This window comes from Gymnoscopelus microlampas, assembly GCF_963454915.1.
Source record: "Gymnoscopelus microlampas genome assembly, chromosome: 11".
Taxonomy (NCBI): domain Eukaryota; kingdom Metazoa; phylum Chordata; class Actinopteri; order Myctophiformes; family Myctophidae; genus Gymnoscopelus; species Gymnoscopelus microlampas.
In genome coordinates, this window is record NC_139948.1 from 32587055 (window position 1) to 32606586 (window position 19532).

General features: G+C 44.9%; 1 protein-coding gene across 1 annotated transcript in view; it reads right to left on the reverse strand.

Moving 5' to 3' along the window:
• The window catches only part of znf385c (zinc finger protein 385C), a 171853-nt gene that overhangs the window by 97289 nt on the left and 55032 nt on the right, over positions 1-19532 (reverse strand). The window contains exon 2 of the mRNA XM_084072762.1: positions 10134-10463. Coding sequence (XP_083928888.1) covers positions 10134-10463 — 330 coding nt within the window. The remainder of the gene's footprint in view (positions 1-10133; positions 10464-19532) is intronic.

Below are 19532 nucleotides of genomic sequence, written 5' to 3' on the forward strand. Positions count from 1 at the left end.
TGTGTGTGTGTGTGTGTGTGTGTGTGTGTGTGTGTGTGTGTGTGCGCGCGCGCGCGCGCGTGCGTGTGTGTGTGTTAAAGGGACTCTGCCCTGCTCATAAAAGAAACCTTTCACTCGTATCTTTGCAAGTGCAGCGCTATAGCATGAAGCAAGTAAAGATCACAGCTCTGATGACAGAGAGATGGAGTGACAGGGAGACAGACAGAAGCAGACAGACAGAGAGACAGACAGACAGAAGCAGACAGACAGAAACAGACAGGGAGACAGAGATAGAGTAGGAGAAGAAGGTCTGGGTAATTGTATTGACAGAGAGAGCAGTGTGGAAACTGAATGAGATTTTGAGACATTTAACAAACTGGCAAACAGTTCCTGTCATCTAACAGATGCGTCTGTCTGTCTGTCTGTCTGTCTGTCTGTCTGTCTGTCTGTCTGTCAAACACAACAGTGTCACTGCTGCTGTGGGCCTGTGGTTCTGACAGGCCAGATAAGAGCTGATAGTGAGTTCTGTTTGGCTATAGGTTAACACAGATGCTGGCTGGGCCCTGGGAGATGTGATGTTCTCCCTAAAGGACTGCTCCTCATGTTTCTCGCTCCACTGGACGGTGTGTGCCGACCCGGAACGCTGGCTGACCTTTTCCCAGAGAATGACCCACCCTCCACACGGAGGGGTTACACACCCCGAGGCAAAGCACAGTGGGGAGAGTGAGAGGACAAGAGAGGGGGGCTGGAGGTGCAAAGATGGACAAAGGCCAAATAATCATGCACAGCCAAATCATACTGGATCAGTTTTGACTTGAGTGTTTTGAGGAAATGACATACAGTAGTGTGTGGGTAGGAATGTTCTTTTTGGTGTAAAGGGACAGCCACTGAGCATTCTGGGTGGACGGGTTAATGCATTTCACTGGTAAAGACCATGCCTTCAAACAGGATATAGAATGTATAGCTCCATATTTTTTTCATAAATTAATGCCCTACTTGATCATACAAGAGTGTTGCACAAAAGTAGTGAAAATAGCCGATATATAAGCTCACAACATGTCGTGCTGCAAAGTGTTGTGAGCTTGTAGATCGTCTATTTTGACTTTTTTTAAAATATTTTTAAACTAATAATAAAAAAGGTTTCCACCCGACAGCATCGATATGCATGTACTGTGACGCAAGCAGTAGTTGTACTGTAGTAGCCCAAGTACTGTAGCATCAGCAGTATTAGCAGAATAGTAACAATTTCAGTAGCAGCAGAAATTGTAGTAGCATTACTCCAAATTCCCACCAGCAGCAGGGACACTATGTTCACGACACTAAATGCAATAAATTGGGCGTGTCCGAGGTTATGAGTGAGTCAGCTACGTGACAGATCGCTCATATACACATTGTCATGATGAATCTGTTATATTCAAAGTTCTCATTGGATATACTTTGATTTCATAGTTTCGTCACGATAATGTGTGTAGCCTGCAGCAAAATGATTGCAACCTAGCAAGCACATAATAGGTTAAATTAATTGAGGTGACATCATAAACGTTTTCAGTGATTGTATTGATTTAGCCTGGGATCAATACCATTTTCAGGTTTCTGATCCGGTCGGGAGCGTGTCATCAAGGCGACCGGAACCCACGGCCGGAACCAAGGGTGCCAGTATCACCCAAAATAATTCCCCGCGATCGAGGGCATCATAATTTTAGGGCCTACCCCATAAAACCCTTGATGCGGCGTAGTTTAGCTTATAGGAATAGTTTGTTTGGTATATCCATCCTTTATTCCAACTCGTAGCGACTGGCGAGACTAAACTAGTAGTTACACTCGATTTAGCATTTAAATGCTAAATCAAAGGAACCAAACCAAAGCAGCGCCGGAAAAAAACGGAACCACCACACCCGGAACCACAGGGTTTTCCCCCTTTTGTTTCAGTAGGTGTGGCCTAGACCGGATCATTTACCAGGCCATTTAATAACGAATTCCTCCGAGTTGGAAAGTCTGGTGGCGCAAGGTTAGTATTGACTAGGTTCTGAGTTAAGGATATTTATAGTATAGACTAATATGCTGATATATTTTTTTCGTGTGTGTCTGTGGAATCTCCTCTACTATCGGTAACCGCCAAATATGGCGAAGACACTGTTATTTGTACCCCTGAAGGGTGTGGGGGTATTTGTCCATGATTTGCTGACTGTATATTTTTTACAGCACCTTGTAATATTTGTGTCCTTGTATTGTATCTCTTATGTGGACATAAATACATGATTAAATGTGTGTGTGTGTGTGTGTGTGTGTGTGTGTGTGTGTGTGTGTGTGTGTGTGTGTGTGTGTGTGTGTGTGTGTGTGTGTGTGTGTGTGTATAAGTGTGTGCACTCTTCTTTTCAAGTCAATTTGTTTGGTGGACACTGTAGTGTGGGGCAGTGGTTTTCAAAGTAGACACCCAGGGGTTCTTCATATAATATTGTTCAGCAGCTGCTACACCATAAATGTTATTATTTTATGTTGAGTAAAACCGAAAATGAATTCATTCATGGGTTTATTTATAATATACATATATATCTATTTAATTTGAACTACAAACCAAGAATGGTTACCTAGTAATATTTGACTATGCCTCAAGGCTATACAGTATACCGTATAAATAAGAATAGTTGCCTAATATTCGAATAAGACTCAAGGGTGACACAGTGTGAGCCTTTTCACTATGTCAAGTTATGATTTTAATTGTGGAGAGACTTTCAGCTTCAATAGACGTACATCAGGCATACATGCATTAGGAGGCAAGGCTTGCCTCTGCCAATAAGTCAGCTGCGACAGATTGCTCCAATGATCAGCTGCAGCCAGTACGTTATCTATGCACACACACATATTTTATGAGTTTTACTTTTAGCAGAACAAATAAGAAAACAAATAAATATGAAAAGAAAATCGTACAAAAATATAAAAAAAACAAAAAAATATGTAAATATACATGCAAATTATATATGAGAGAACAACAATATAAGGAGAAAAGAAACAAGGAGAGAGAGACGGGGAGTGACACGCAGCAAAGGTCGTCAGGATTGGCATTCAAACCCGCGACGCGCTGTCTGTACGCATTAGAGCCATATATGCGGTATGCGCCTGGACCGCTAGGCCAGCGAGCGCCCCACCAGACTGATTGTTGATTGGGAGTAGTCTAAACATGGATGAAGTGAGATCAATTCTTCATTTTCAGGAGCCAGGAGCACCGGTGCAGAACTCTTGCTGAGGTCCATGGTGAGTATAGTTGTTTGAGTGTTTGAGAAACAAAGGTTAGCAAGCTGGAGCTTGTGAGCTGTGTGTATGTGTGTATGTGTGTATGTGTGTGTGAAATACAAAGCACAATGACAAGATGTCGTGGTGAGGTATTTATAACTCACTGGTTGGCAACTTGGCCTGAGGGGAGGACGTAAGGGAGGAATATCAGACTTGATTGATATCAGGTAAGCTAGGGAGGAGTTATTATCAGTTGGTATCATGTTCTCTCCTGAACATACAGTACCAAAGATGGATGGAGAAACCAAGTCTGGCACACTTCGATTGATTTCCTGTATCCGTGTGACATATAGGTGCCCCCGCCCTTTAGGAGACCAGAAGGGCACAACGTTCTCAGCACTTGAGCTCACCAAATGGTGGGAAGATATGGGGAAGTAGGGCGGGGAGGGGTAACCACGACGTACCATTTTGTACTAGTGGCGAGGCGTGGGATTGTCTATCTTAGTAATATATCAAAGATTTTGACAGTATATAGTTCCAACCCCTAAGAGATTAGAGGACAGGATATGTGAGATCACAAAATGCTGAGGGTGTCCCCCATGACTGGAACACACACACGCACACGCACACACACACACACACACACACACACACACACACACACACACACACACACACACACACACACACACAAGCATGTCCAAAGGCATGGGTAGCAAGAGAAGTCATTTTATTCTACAGGGGGAGAAAAATGAAATGGGGGAAAATGGCAAGGCGGCACAAAAATAAAACGCAGATGTGCAGATGCATTCATGCAGAAAATCCTTCCCTTTAATCCAATTCCTCACGCTTTATTAAAACAGAGCCAGGGAGATAGAGAGAGACAGGAACCATGACGAAGAGGCTCGCATTTACTGTACACACACACACGCGTGTGCGTACACACACACACACACACACACACACACACACACACACGCTCGCGCACACGCACACGCACACACACACACACACACACACACACACACACACACACACACAGCCAAAACAAACACAAAACAAAGGGAAATGTGAGAAAATAGAGGGACCTATAAAGGAACAAATGCAAATTCTCTCTCACTCACTCTCCCGTTCTATTTCATTCCCTATCACACACACACACACACAAATACACACGTACACACATCTCATCTCACAGCGTGCCTCCTCACAATGGTGAGGCAGATAAAGTAAATCAACGACAACATAAGCCAGCATCACCCAGTGGTACTCGACACATATTTATAACCCTGTCCCTCGTCACTGTCACATCCACATGAACCCTACAGCGTCCTGATTCTTGGGGAACCGTTCAGTGAAAAGAGCAGACCTACAAGCTCACAGCATGTCATGAGCTTGTAGATCTGCTATTTTCGCAGAACATATTTGTTGTAGATGTAGATGTTTCTCAACCAGTGGTTCATTGCATAATTAGAGGGTGATCTATCGGGAAATGTTTGGGGGAAAAAAACGATAACATTAGGATAATCTTCTAACCAATATTGTATTGTAGGGAAAATGACTGTGTTATGCCTTCTTATACTAAATATGCAATATACTTAACTGTACATATTGTGGTGGCAAGTTGGGGTGGGGTGGTCCTTGAGCATTGTTTAAAATATGCTAGTGGTGGGTCCAGAGCTCAACAAAGGTTAAGAACCACTGGTGTAGAGGGAAAAAAAGGAGTGGGCCAAGCATAACGCCATGGAGGACTCCAGTCCCATTAGGTATAAAGGGTTTAAGTGGCTATCAGGCCAGGCTGCTCTTCCTCTCCTCTCTCTCACCCTCCACACCCCCTCACTCCCCTCCATTTATCTGCCTCTCCCTCCACAAAACCTCCAACATCATCCTCCCTGAATAGGAGGATGATCTATCGCGCAATGAATTTTAGGCGTAAGTCAGTGTGTAGAACTTTGTGTTTGTGCATTATGTGAGATTGTGTATGTGGCATGCGTCTGTGCATATTATGAGACGTGTGTGTGTGTGTGTGTGTGTGTGTGTGTGTGTGTGTGTCTCTGAATGCATGGACGGTTGTGTGCGTGCGTGCGTGGTGTGTGGTGTGTGTGTGTGTGTGTGTGCGTGCGTGGTGTGTGGTGTGTGTGTGTGTGTGTGTGTGTGTGTGTGTGTGTGTGTGTGTGTGTGTGCGCACGCACGTGCGTGTGCGCGTGCGTGTGAGAATGTTCATAGCATGGCATGGTGACATGGCAGGATCAGCCTGTCCGTCAGGGGTGTGGTATGTTTTAATGGGCTGTCTCCATATTTCGATGGGTGTCGGGCTGCATGTCCTTGGCCAGGCTGATAGTGATCCTAATTAAAACGGATTACGGCCTGTCTCCCTCCGAGGAGACGACGGCCTGTTGCCTGTTGTTGACGGCTCAGGGCCGTGGATGCAGCGAACCGACAACCCCAACCCCCACCCCGACCCCCAGCCTCCCCCCCCCACGTGACTAGGCCTGCGGACAGCAGCTCTGGGGAGAGGGGGTAAAAAGAGGACTCGCTCAGTGCTCACAAGTGCCAGCAGCACTCACATGCATTTGTGCAAAACCATGCAAGCACATATGCATACCCCCCCACACACACACGCCCGCCCGCCCGCCCGCCCGCCCGCCCGCCCACACACACACACACACACACACACACACACACACACACACACACACACACACACACACACACACACACACACACACACACACACACACACACACACACACACACACACACACACACACACACACACACACACACACACACATACACACACACACACACACGCATGGAAACTCTGACGTTAATAGAAGCTGTGCAAGGGGATGCCCCTAAAAACATAATGTTCCATACAATTTTCAATTTCAATTTTTCAATATGGTACAGTGCCACATCTTAATGGCCATGCTTGTCATTTAATTACAATCACCTGCTATTTGCTTACAATTACCTGTTGTTTGCCACAAAGTATCATGAATACTATGAATACCGCGCACGGGTAGATAGATATTCTTACAATGACATGTTCTAACATGGCATCTGGAAAGGGGGGTGGAATTAAATTTAGACGCGCTAACAACAACACAGACACTTTGAAGGTACAGTATAATGCGGAACTGATGTTGCACTACAAAGGACTTAATCTTCAGATGCTCCGTGTGATGACATAATGACATGAAACGTGTGGGTGGGAGACAACTACAGTACATGGCAAAAGCATGTGAATGCTCTTGCCTCAGGGAGGCACGAGAAAAATATAGAGAACGAGACAGAGAGAGCAGAGAGGACAGAAAATGAAAGGGAGAAACTGCAACGAGAAATAATGAGACAGAGAGAGACAGAGACAGGTGATATTAGACTTCCATCTGGACTCTCCATTCTCAAACATAAACTTGGCCTTCGGATGAGGACTCCTCAAAATAGCATGCATATACACACACCTTGACACATCCTCCCTCTGTCAGCATTTTAACCGTCGTAACAGAGATTGAAAAACCATAATCATGTTTGTCATCCACCAATGGCATGCTAATAGTAGCACATGCCCGGTGCCAGAGACTGACGAAGGACAGGAAGAGGGGAGCAAGAGAGAAGAGGGAAGGTGGATGCTTGTACCAGCTGTCAGCTCACAGACGCAGGGAGGGAAGGTAACGCACATCCACATGGCAATTCACTGGGAGAATGCACAAGCATGCACGCAAGCACGCACGCACCGCACATGCGTGCGCGCAGACGCACGCACACACACACACACACACACTGCCTCTTCCAAAACATATATTTACATATTCACATCACAAATCACTCACTTTGTAGCATTCAAGGAATCTATAAATATCTGCACCAGACATGGAAAAAAAAGATTTTTATGCAGAAACTGAATAAAATGCAGACGTGCTCATAAACACACACACACACACGGACACGCGCGCACGCGCGCACACACACACACACACACACACACACACACACACACACACACACACACACACACACACACACACACACACACACACACACACACACACACACACACACACACACACACACACACACACACACACACACACACACACAGGGGAGAGGAGTAGCAGTGGAGGAGCTGAGGACACAGCAGAGGACTGAGTGCCTGGGGGAAGTCAACAGAAGGTGACCAGAGATAAGGCTGTGTGATTGTGACTGCATGTCGCACACTGTTCAGCAGATTACTGCTGCAGCACCAAACCAAATGACAAGACGCAAAGCAACGCTGCTGCACAGCGCAATGCGCCGCTGTGCTATGCAATACAATTTGTGCATGAACAAAACACACACACACACACACACACGCACACACACACACACACACACACACACACACACACACACACACACACACACACACACACACACACACACACACACATACATACACACAAACACACAGTCTGGTAGAGACTGCCGGTCTGATCATGTTCTAGTACTGTACTTAATACTGTCCTTTGCTGCAGAATCCTTGCCCTATGGACTGTGCTGCAGTACATTTGGGTGAATGTGTGTGTGTGTGTGTGTGTGTGTGTGTGTGTGTGTGTGTTTGTGTGTGTGCACACGCGTGTTTGAGTGAGTGAGTCACAGACATTGTGTCCAGGCCTCCCACCCTTGACAGACCTTGCTCCTCAAAGCCGGACACGCACGCACGCACGCACGCACGCACGCACGCACGCACGCACGCACGCACGCACGCACGCACGCACGCACGCGTAATTAAACTATTAATTATTCTTCATTAAATTCGAAATGGAAAAGTACAACTATTGAATATTACTGAAACTTACTTGCATTTCATGTCCTCATTTTATTGTCTGACATGTGTAACCACCATTTTGTAACAGTAAAATGTTACTGTACATTCACTCTTTCAAATGTAATATGTCCACACAAAGTAGTAATTACCTGAAGTACATAATTAATGCACCATCATGCATGTTTGCCATGTTCTCACAGAACACGCGCGCGCGCACGCACACAAGCACCCACATCAACGACAATTATCTAGCCTCTTGATTTGTGTTCCTGCGGGGCAGATGCATGGAATGTGATTGGATGCTTAGGACAGAGGTGTTCCAGAGCTCCGTGTCCTGCTGAACCAGAAGGGAAACAACATGCCATCACCGTGATCTTTCCTCCCAACAGTCAGCCAATAAGGACCAGTGAAGCTGTTGCCCTCGCCAGCGTTACCAGGGAGCATGACCCGTTGCTATGTAATTAAGTTCTATTTGTACCATGGCCTGCACCTGAAGTGGGCCACGCTATTCTTTCACACAGAAGAGGGAGTTTTGTGCATATTTGAGAGAGAAATAGTGTGTGTGCGTGTGTGTGTGTGTGTGTGTGTGTGTGTGTGTGTGTGTGTGTGTGTGTGTGTGTGTGTGTGTGTGTGTGTGTGTGTGTGTGCGTGTGCGTCTGTGTCCGTGCGTGTGTGTACGTTCAGTGCGTGGGTTGAAAGAGAAAGCGGGAGGCTGAGCACATGAAAATCAAACTGTATGAGTGACTAACTCTCAGAGAACAGTGCCCTGAACAACACTGCCTAGAAAGAGAAAAATATGCAACTTTGCAACAGTCACACCACTCCCTCTTGCCAGCAGGAACACCGCCATCAAACACCACCAGTACTTCATTAGCCACTCAATTACTGACTCCGCTCAACTCCCTGTGTGTGTGTGTGTGTGTGTGTGTGTGTGTGTGTGTGTGTGTGTGTGTGTGTGTGTGTGTGTGTGTGTGTGTGTGTGTGTGTGTGTGTGTGTGTGTGTGTGTGTGTGTGTGTGTGTGTGTGTGTGTGTGTGTGCGTGCGTGCGTGCGTGTGTGCGTGCGTGCGTGCACGATCACACCCTAAGGCTCTGTCTGGATATATTCTGGCAAATGGAATCCAATTTGTTTTATCTTCTACAGAAAACAAAGCAGGGGGAGATGGAATTGAACTGGGAAGGCTGATGAAAGTGTGCAGCGTGCGCCTGTCCATCGTCTCATGTATGTTTCTGCTCTCGATAACCAGGCCATCAATATGCTACAGTAGAGTACATGTCTGCACCCAGTACCCAACTAATAATGTTATCTGTTTTGTATTCAAAGCTAATTTTACAATAAAGTATTGTTGGGGGGAATAACCTTTCACTGATACTAAAGGAAGAGTCCAATCAACATCATCAGTTGGGGGTTGGATTTTTCTTTTTTCTTTTAATCTTTGCACTTTCACTTCATTCGGAAAAAAAATATATATATATATATATATATATATATATATATATATATTTTTTTTTTTCCGAATGAAGTGAAATTAATATATATATATATATATATATATATATTTTTTTTTTTTTTTCCGAATGAAGTGAAAGTGCAAAGATTAAAAGAAAAAAGAAAAATCCAACCCCCAACTGATGATGTTGATTGGATTTAGCTACTTGATTGGATTTTAGGTCGAAGATTTAGCTACATCCTCAGTGTTTTTTATTATCCATTTGTAACTGTGAGAGAGTGTACAAAGGTTTTTGTACATTTGTACACTCTCAGTGTTAAATGAACACTCAGGATTTTACTACGCTGGGCAAGAACAGCTTCTGCAAGTGTCTAAGTGGAAGTACAGGAAGTACCGCCCAAGGGAGTTATATTGAGGCTGTAGTGTACTGCAGTGCAGATATTGACATTTCCAGGGAATGAAAAACGTGTTGTTATTGGTAGAAAAATACACCTTCTGGGGGAAGTACATACAACGGAAGTCCCGCACTATAGACACTTTCTGGCATAGTTCTTAACAGGCTTTTCTTCTCTTTGGATGAGAAAAGTCTGGAAACGTGTTTAGGATTTTACAGTGTATACAGAGAAGCTAATAAGGGACTGGTCATTCAGTCCACCGGGCCTACCTGTACTACTGGGGATCTTGCCATTGCTGATCTGTTTCAGTCTCTTCTGGTGGGACTTGCCGTTGTAGTGGATCTGGGCCTGGGCGGCTGAGTTGAGCTGGATGTTACAGACATCGCACACCGTATAGCTCCGCTGCTTCCTCTCCCTCTTAGGCCTGTGGAGGACAGAAGGCAGGGCACCCCCTGCTGGCTGCTCGGAAAGCACCGCAGCCTCATCCTGGGGGTCGGAGTAAGGCTCGACGTCCATCTGTGCCCCCAAACTGGCTCCAAACCCCCTCCGGTCCGTCTCTGAGTTCGTCAGAGCCGAGGAACTAAACGGACGCTTCATACCTAAAGAACAAAAGAAGAGAGGTTGGAGAGTCAGAATGACGGAGAGAGAAAGGTAGGTGGACAGACAGGACAAATATAGCAACAAGACCAACTGGAAGGAAATATAGACAAATGGAAAGAGTGCAGCCAAGAGAGTTGCAGACATCTTATATATATAGTATACTCTAGTCTATAATATAACTCTAGTTGCAGGTATACGTTTGCAGCTCAGGTCTCAGTTCTGTTCACAGAGTCCCGGTGTCGTGCCAAGGCATTTATCCTCGTCAGACCTCATCCACAGAGCAAGGATCAGAGGATGTCTGAAGTTCAATGCCTTGTCAGTCGCAGTGTCCTGATGTGTTAGCATATGCCATAGCCTAGACGTGTATCACAGAGATAGGCCGTGTGCTCTGCCTGCTGAGGGGAACAAAGGAACCATCACGGTGTCCGCCGTGCCTGGCCTTGCATGGCCTGCTCACAATCCACCCTGTTAAAACCTGATCGCTCCAAGTCCGTGGAGTACACGCAGGCAAAAAATACCCCTGATTCACAAGGCTTTGTGGAGGAGCGTATGGAATGTGATCCCGTTCCTGTCCGATGTAAGTCTGTCAGCACCTCCACAAACACATTGCCCTCTTACGCACACTTGTATAAAGATGTTGCACCAAGACACAAGGGTGAGCATTTTGGGACACACTTCTACGTGAACATAATGTACAGTACAGTACAGTATGTTGTGTAGCCAAACAGTGGTGGTTGTGGGGGACATTAAAGAACCACTTGGGGGAGACAGAGAGCTGCAATGCATGTCTCTGAAGACCAATCCAGTGCCATCATACATGCTGCCATGCTGTGTATCCCTGCAAGACAATGCTCTGTGTGGCTTCAGTACAGTCGAGAAATGTGTCCATAATAAAATAGATTAGAACATGAAAAGCAACTAGGAAGGCTAATGAAAATGTAATGTAATAAATGAAAATGCATGTACGGTACGTAGGAGGCATACATTATGTAGCCTACATTGGCAGCAAAGAACTGCATTAAATATAAAACTGGGGGACTGGGAAGAAAGGGCAGTAACCTAGATTGGACAACTGCCTATTAGCTTGTAATACCAGAAGATAATTTCTGAAATCTAAACAAACCACAAGCTTAAAAGACTCTTGTGACGAATAGAATCTTGCGAGGAATTGAGGCATTAAAAGGAAACTTTGAACCATACTGCCCAATACAATTGGAGGGTGGAGGAAGGTTGCCCGAACCAGACGGATTAAGTCAACTTCGACATGAGCAATGTTTATAAACACAAGGATGTACTTTTGGTACCCAAATTAATAGTAGAACCTGCAGCAAATTGCTTGAATTGCACAATGAAATAATGATATCATAACTGTGTTGAATATTTGATAATATGAATATTTATTTAATAATCTAAGAATTGGGATATGACACCTGTTTATTGATACTTATGGGGAATCGTTGAGATAATTATAAAAACGGATCAAATGAGCCATACGAGGAATTGATTTGTCCAGTGTATTCAGAGGGCAAGCACACAGGCTATTGATCTTTGATGATGTTTGTGTTCCATAGAGTGACAGTAACAGATCAAATCGAGATGAGGGACTTCTGTGTGGCATTTATACTTCATCGTATGACAAAGTATGATCCGTCAATAAAGGTAAAACACTCAGCTTGGCCAGACACTTATAACTGCTGCTAATCTCCAGGAGGTAGAATTTGGATTGTATGTTCTGTATAAAGATTTCATGAACAATGATGATATTAGCCCAGTGATTCTCAACCTGTGGGCCGCTGCTTCCTCTCCCTATTTCTACCTATTGGTGGGCTGTGAGTATACTGCAAGTAGGCTACAGTATATGAGATATGCTTACAGCATACATGGGTACAACATATAGAAAAACATTATTATATTATATTTTCTTTCAGATCTGCTCATTACCTATTCATTAATGAATTCTGTACAATCTGAGGTAATTTAACTTTTACTTTTACTTGAGTAGCCTATATCCATTTTTTTATACTTTATACTTCTGCTCCACTAAATCTCACAGGTAAATGTTGCATTGTTTACTTCAATACAATTATTATTTAACAGCTTATGATGTATTATTGTCTCCGCCAGGCCGAAGCCGTGGCAGAGACTATGTTTTGCACCCTGCCTGTCAGTCCGTGTATCTGTTTGTCTGTCCGTTCATCCGTCTGTGTGTCCGTCCGTCTGTGAACAGCTAATCTTCGGCACCGTTGGCCCGATGGCAGCAAAACTGTGCACGCACTCTCCCTGGATGGCAGAGCAGAATCACTGGCCCAAATTTACTGATCTGCCTGTTATAGCGCAACCATATTACTCCTACAGATTTTAACCATACATCACGCAAATCGGTACACAGTATCTCTATAGTCATGTGATCAAGACGGATCTGTCCGATTTTTCATATTCCATCCTGATTGGCTAAGATTGGCTTCCAAAGTTTGCAGGATTGGTCAGTTTTGAACAAAATGCCTCAAATCATGAACGCAGCGTGCGATTTCCGTGAAATTTTGGACGCACATTCCCACTAGGCAGAGAAAGACATTTTCAAATCAGCCTCATGGTAGCGCTATAACAGGCCGATTCGCGTTTTTACCTATAACTGCAACGATATGTGTAAAACTGCACTCCCTAGAGGCACTACGTTGAGAAACAAATGTCACCCTTTTAACATTGCCCTATTATAGCAGCACCAGGAGGCCGATTTTTTTTTTTTTCCTACACATTTTGTCCAAACATCACGCAAATCGGTATACATTATCTCTATAGTCAAGTGATCAAGACAGATCCGTCTGATTTTTCATATTCCATCCTGATTGGCGAATTCTGGACATTGCTGGCCCACAATAACCTACCAGGTCCGGAGACCTGTGCTCCGAGGAGCACTTTTTCTAGTTATAGGTTAAATCACCGGTTCAGTGGTGATTTACTGTCCACCCTGAGATTAGGAGATAAAGGGTTGAATCCCTGACCATAACATTGGTATTCAATGGCCTCCTTCTTGGCACTTAGCACCAAGGGTGGGATTGGGGGGTAAGTCCCTGTGACATACCTGCGTCATGTCCAAGGGGTGTACTGTACACACACAGTACTTATGTAAAGATGCCTCACACTAAGGAAACAGGAGCTAGGCTCCTGACATAGGGGCCACATGGCCCAGGATCCCTTGGTTCCGAAGGCTACTTATTCACTATTATAGGTTAAGCTACTCAGTAGTAGCAGGTAAAGTAATACAAATCATCCCCACCTTTACTAGCTGCAACGTTAAAGTGATAAACATGTTAAAGCATTACTAATTAAAGTAAAACATAGTGTTATCTTTTTCTGTTTTTTTTTTGTATTGATATTCGAGCTGTGGTGCCACTATATATGTCTATGAATTGAATACCAAGGCCCTCATTGGAAACAACTTTCATTAACGGACCTGTAAGACAAAGTATTTTAAATGTAACTGTGCTGTTTTACATTTTTTGCCTAATAAAATATTCAATCAATCAAAACAAAATCTTAACTTCCTCCACCAAACCCCTTCAGGAGGACATGGTTGTTTCATCTGTGGCCTCTCTATAACAGTGGTTCTCAAAGTGGGGTCCAGGGACCCCCAGGGGTCCTTGGGGGGTTCCAGGGGGTCCCCAGCATAATGAGTTAAAATAGCATCACAATCAATCAATTTTAACCACTTTAACCATATTTTAGACTTTGGCTATTTTTGAAAAAATAAATATATATATTTCTTCGGCCAAATACATATAATTTTGGGGGTCCTTGACATGAAAAGGTTTGAGAACCACTGCTCTAAAAATAACAGTATAGCTCTGTCAAGGATTGAGACATGAACATTTGAAAGAGCTCCTGAAACACTTCCAGCTGCTGCCTCCTTGTATCCGCCTAGAGTTATTTATGTAAACACACAAACCGCACAGTCACACATGGATCAATGTACGCACGTACCACAGAAAACCTCTGTGACGCCTACACGCACTTACCCAATCACCCACACCACCACACCCACACACACACTTTTCTCTCTCTCTCTCTCTCTCTCTCTCTCTCTCTCTCTCTCCTTCTCTCACGTGCACACACACACACACACACACACACACACACACACACACACACACACACACACACACACACACACACACACACACACACACACACACACACACACACACACACACACACACACACACACACACACACACACATTAGAGCAAGCAGCCTCTATGAAAGCAGCTATTCACATGGTCAGTCTGGGAGCACTCACAGACTCCATCAGACGTTTTCTCAGAAGCTTCAAGCTTGTGAGCATCGCTTCTTTCTGGCTCTCAACCACGGAACCCCCACCGCAGCTCTGCTACGGCCTCTTTATAATGTAGCATGATTCCATAAGCAAAACTCCACCCTGAAGAGCTATAGAATGTCCTCAAAACGTTCCTCTCTGCATATCGTGTAACCTTGTATGAAGGCGACTCAGCAGAGCACGGGGGGAACCCATCTAACATCTCAAGTGACAGGCCAGCCATTAGACAATCTGCAGCCGTGAAATCACCTGCTGGATGGTGTGTCCCAGCGGGCACAAAGGTGTGTGTGTGTGTGTGTGTGTGTGTGTGTGTGTGTGTGTGTGTGTGTGTGTGTGTGTGTGTGTGTGTGTGTGTGTGTGTGTGTGTGTGTGTGTGTGAGTGAGAGAGATAGGTGTTTGTGTTAATAAAATGGCATAATGTGTTTGTTTATGTGAGTGTGTGCATGCATGCGTGCATGTGTGCGTGTGCTGGCTGTGTGACAGAGGGACTCCTGCTGGGCTGAAGCTGGACAAGAGACAGCCAGGACAGGAGGGGTAAACCTGGGGGGAGCGGTGGAAACCTCTTCTAGCCTTCCCATATCCTCCGTTTCCACATTCTGACATGCCCCTAACCCCACCAACCCCCGCCCCCCCATATCCCCCCCCCCCCCCCCCCCGTCTCTGCTTGGCACACAGGAACCATCAATCACTGTTGTGATCTACCGCTGAAAGACTGAGGCTCAGCCAGCATAGCGCGTAGCAATGAAACCGCTATTTACGAGCCTGCCCATGCTGCTCGCTGGGCCTGAAATACTATAGCAACCCGGCAGAGTTCCACCCAGGCCTGCTCTGACTACGCACCCACCCACCCCCCCACCCCAAGACCCAGAGAGGCTCGGCTCCCCCTTCTGGTTGCACTGGATGTGAGGACACCTCGGGTACTTCTAGGGGTGAGTAGAAGTAGGCCTCTAAACACACCCGTGCAAACACCGCAGGCATCCCAGCAGCTCTTAAATCACCTCAATGACAGGGAGACACCAACCATGCACACGCACGCACACACACACACACACACACACACACACACACACACACACACACACACACACACACACACACACACACACACACACACACACACACACACACACACACACACACACACACACACACACACACACACACACACACACACTCACATCTGAAGGGTTGTGAGGACACACTCAGACAGGTTGTGTGAAACATTCAGACAGACAGACAGACAGACAGACAGACAGACAGACAGACAGACAGACAGACAGACAGACAGACAGACAGACAGACAGACAGACAGACAGACACACACACACACACACACACACACACACACACACACAAACTCCACTTGACCTCAGATTCAGCAAACAAGAGTTAGCAATTTAGGAAATATGCACAAACAGACCCAAATCCCTGACCAAATACACACTGCTCTGCTCAAAAGCACTCGTGAGTTCTGATGCACATAAACGAGCATCACTGAAAATAAATAGAATCCAGTCAAAATAACAAGCATCACAGAGGCCTAAAAACAACAACATTAATGTTCACGTAATATGACACACAGTGCCTCATAAATGGTGGCTGAGGCTGGGCAAAGGCAGCTGGGCAAATGAGACAAGAAAGAGAATAAGACCAATAAACAGTGACACAGAGAGAGAGAGAGAGAGAGAGAGACACATAAAGACAGAAAGAGAGAGAGAGAGAGAGAGAGTGAGGGAGAGAGAGGAAGAGAGACAGAGAGAGAGCGAGAGAGCAAGCGAGAGCGAGTCAGAGAGATCGCTGACGGGAGCACAAAGGCCCATGTACTGTATAATTGCCATAATCAAAGTGTCATTACTGTCATCACTGCAGTAATGCCATTATGCTGCCAGTATGGAACAGTCCGACGGTCTATGAATCCCTGTGTCTTTGTGCTTGGTGCTGGTGCATCAGTGTTGAATTTGTAAATTCACAACTGCATCTTTGTAAGGAGGGTTCTTCCGAGCATATTTGCAAAAGCCGCCTCATGCAGCCATGGTATTGCAAGCTTGAAAGGCTATAAAACAAAGCCAGTTTATGCAGCCTCTGTCACCTCTAGCCCAAGCTGGAAACTAAATATAAAAGCAGTGGCACATCAATTTATGCGTTTTCTCTAATCTCTGTTTGCAGGAGGTCTTTGGCGGAGCACAGCCCTTCCCTCATGCTGCAATGCGTGTATGTATGCAATGTGTGTGTGTGTGTGTGTGTGTGTGTGTGTGTGTGTGTGTGTGTGTGTGTGTGTGTGTGTGTGTGTGTACATCCATCCATTCATCCGTCCGTCCGTCCATCTGTCCGTGCGTGCGTGCGTGCGTGCGTGCATGCGTCATGTGATCAGAGAACAACAGTTGGAGTAGTAAACATAGAGATTACTTGGGTTGAGTCAGGGACAAAAGCTAAAATGTGCATTGCTGTTTTGAGGATGCACCATTGCTGTAACTGACTGTGGATAACTCCTGCAGCAATTTCAGAGTCGTACTACTTTAACCAGACATACGATTATGACAAGCAAATAGGATGAAGGTCTTGCTGCATCAAAGGACTAAGACTGTATGCTCCACACCATGGTACCATTCACCATCCTACAGTAGCATTCAACAGGCAATTCTCTCCTGCATGCACGCCTTCTAGATGTGTGTCACCTTGTTTACAAGGATAATCATTTGCATGTGTTCACATTCGCCCTGGGGCCCTGTAGCAATGTAGCCAATAAATGCATGTGCATAAATAGCATTCATTATCAAGGTCGTAATAGCGTCAGTATATTCACCTAAGGTCTACAGCAGGGCTTCCTCTTATATATTTTCTAACGAGATAATGAAATCCCTTCTGTGACATTCTGATGAGAAATGACTCAGTGTTTCTTTCCAGGCGTGGAGTGGAAACAGAAGCACTGATATTAATGAAGCAATAGAGGTTTCTTTCATACGACATGCTCGTCAGAGAACCTTTCATACTCCTCACCTTTGACAGTCTACATACAGTACTTGGTCAAATCAAGGGTGGCTGACTGCACACCACAAAAGAATCTAGTAATAAAAACTCAGTCTCAGTTGTAGTAGCAGCCCTGCTAGTCTTGCCCTTTCACCCCTTAAGTGATCCAGATGACCATGATAGTGCACAACAAAGTTCTAGGCATGCTAAAGTTGGCCCAGAAGAATCCCAGCCTGTCCTTGCTCTCCACTCACCACAAACCCAAATAGGGAACAGCCCAGAGGAAGAAGCCACTGACAGTGGGAGAGCGTCCATACAACACTAGATATACTTAGACACAGACGAACCAAATCCTGGCCACAAGTGCAACATACACAGTGCACTCTCATCTGGCCACAGACGCACACTGTTATGGACACTCGCATGATTTACGATCTGATTTACCCATTGGAATCTGAAGGGCAGACACCCATGAGGCCAAACTATGCCGAGGCTATCTCAGAGGTGTTTATTTCACAGCCTACTTTGTCCAATCCTTTCAACCCCTCTTTGGTCACCAGCCCATAAATTCTCTCTATCTGCCAGCAAAGGCAAACATCTGACATGGTTCTCTAACATCATAACAGAGCCCCATGTTGAATTTCAAGGAAAAGAAACACACAGAGTTATTGTAGGGAAGGCATATTCAATTGAGGCCTCTCCTCCAGGTTACTGTGGGTTTGGAAAATGTGATTCTAAATTAACCCCTGGAAGTCAGCACAGCACAAAATAGTTTGAAGAGCATGCTTAAGGTGTCATCGAGGTATTCTTAACAGGCAGATTCAGACATGACATATGTGTGTGTGTGTGTGTGTGTGTGTGTGTGTGTGTGTGTGTGTGTGTGTGTGTGTGTGTGTGTGTGTGTGTGTGTGTGTGTGTGTGTGTGTGTGTGTGTGTGTGTGTGTGTGTGTGTGTGTGTATATCCCTTTGGAATCTGATATATATATATATATATATATATATATATATATATATATATATATATATATATATATATATATATATATATATCAATATACAAATATAGTAGGAGTTTCTGAATGAAAACCCAGTCATCTTTACCATGTAGCCCTGTAGAAACTGAACAGACCAAAAACTTGCCACATACTGCAAAGCCACACAAGGAAGCCTTTAATATCAATGCTTATTTTGTTATAACCTTACTCTGTACACAATATAAGGTTTGACTGGATATGTGAGGCTCTTTCTTATGCAGGCTGCTGTGTGCTCTTGCCTTTTAATGAACTGGGCCAGTGATGGGACAAACCCAAGGCTGATTGCACATTGATTTTCAGGCAGCAGGTATGGATTTTGCACTTTGATGAGAGGCTTGTACCCTATATATTTAAATAAGCCCAGTGATAATGATCTGCCTCAACCAACTGTCCTCTTCTCTGAGCAGTAATACACTTCTTAATCTAACGCACTTCAATAGCTGTCTGCTGGGATCATCGTCTCTCAAGCAAAGTGACTTACAAAGCAACATCGTTTTCTCACGCTGCTCGTGTGTCAAACGGGCTGCTCTCTGTGTTATGCCATAAAAACACCGAGCTAATTTGCCTTGGCTAGCATGGCCGATGGTGAAGTTAGAGACTGAGAGCAGATTGTCTTCTGGACTGACAGAACAGAATAGAAGTTGGGCACTGCAGGTGCAATGCTGCCTCCAACTTGACATGACTGAGCACCGAAATGCCCCTTCAAAGTAATTCATAATGTTCAAACATGCATG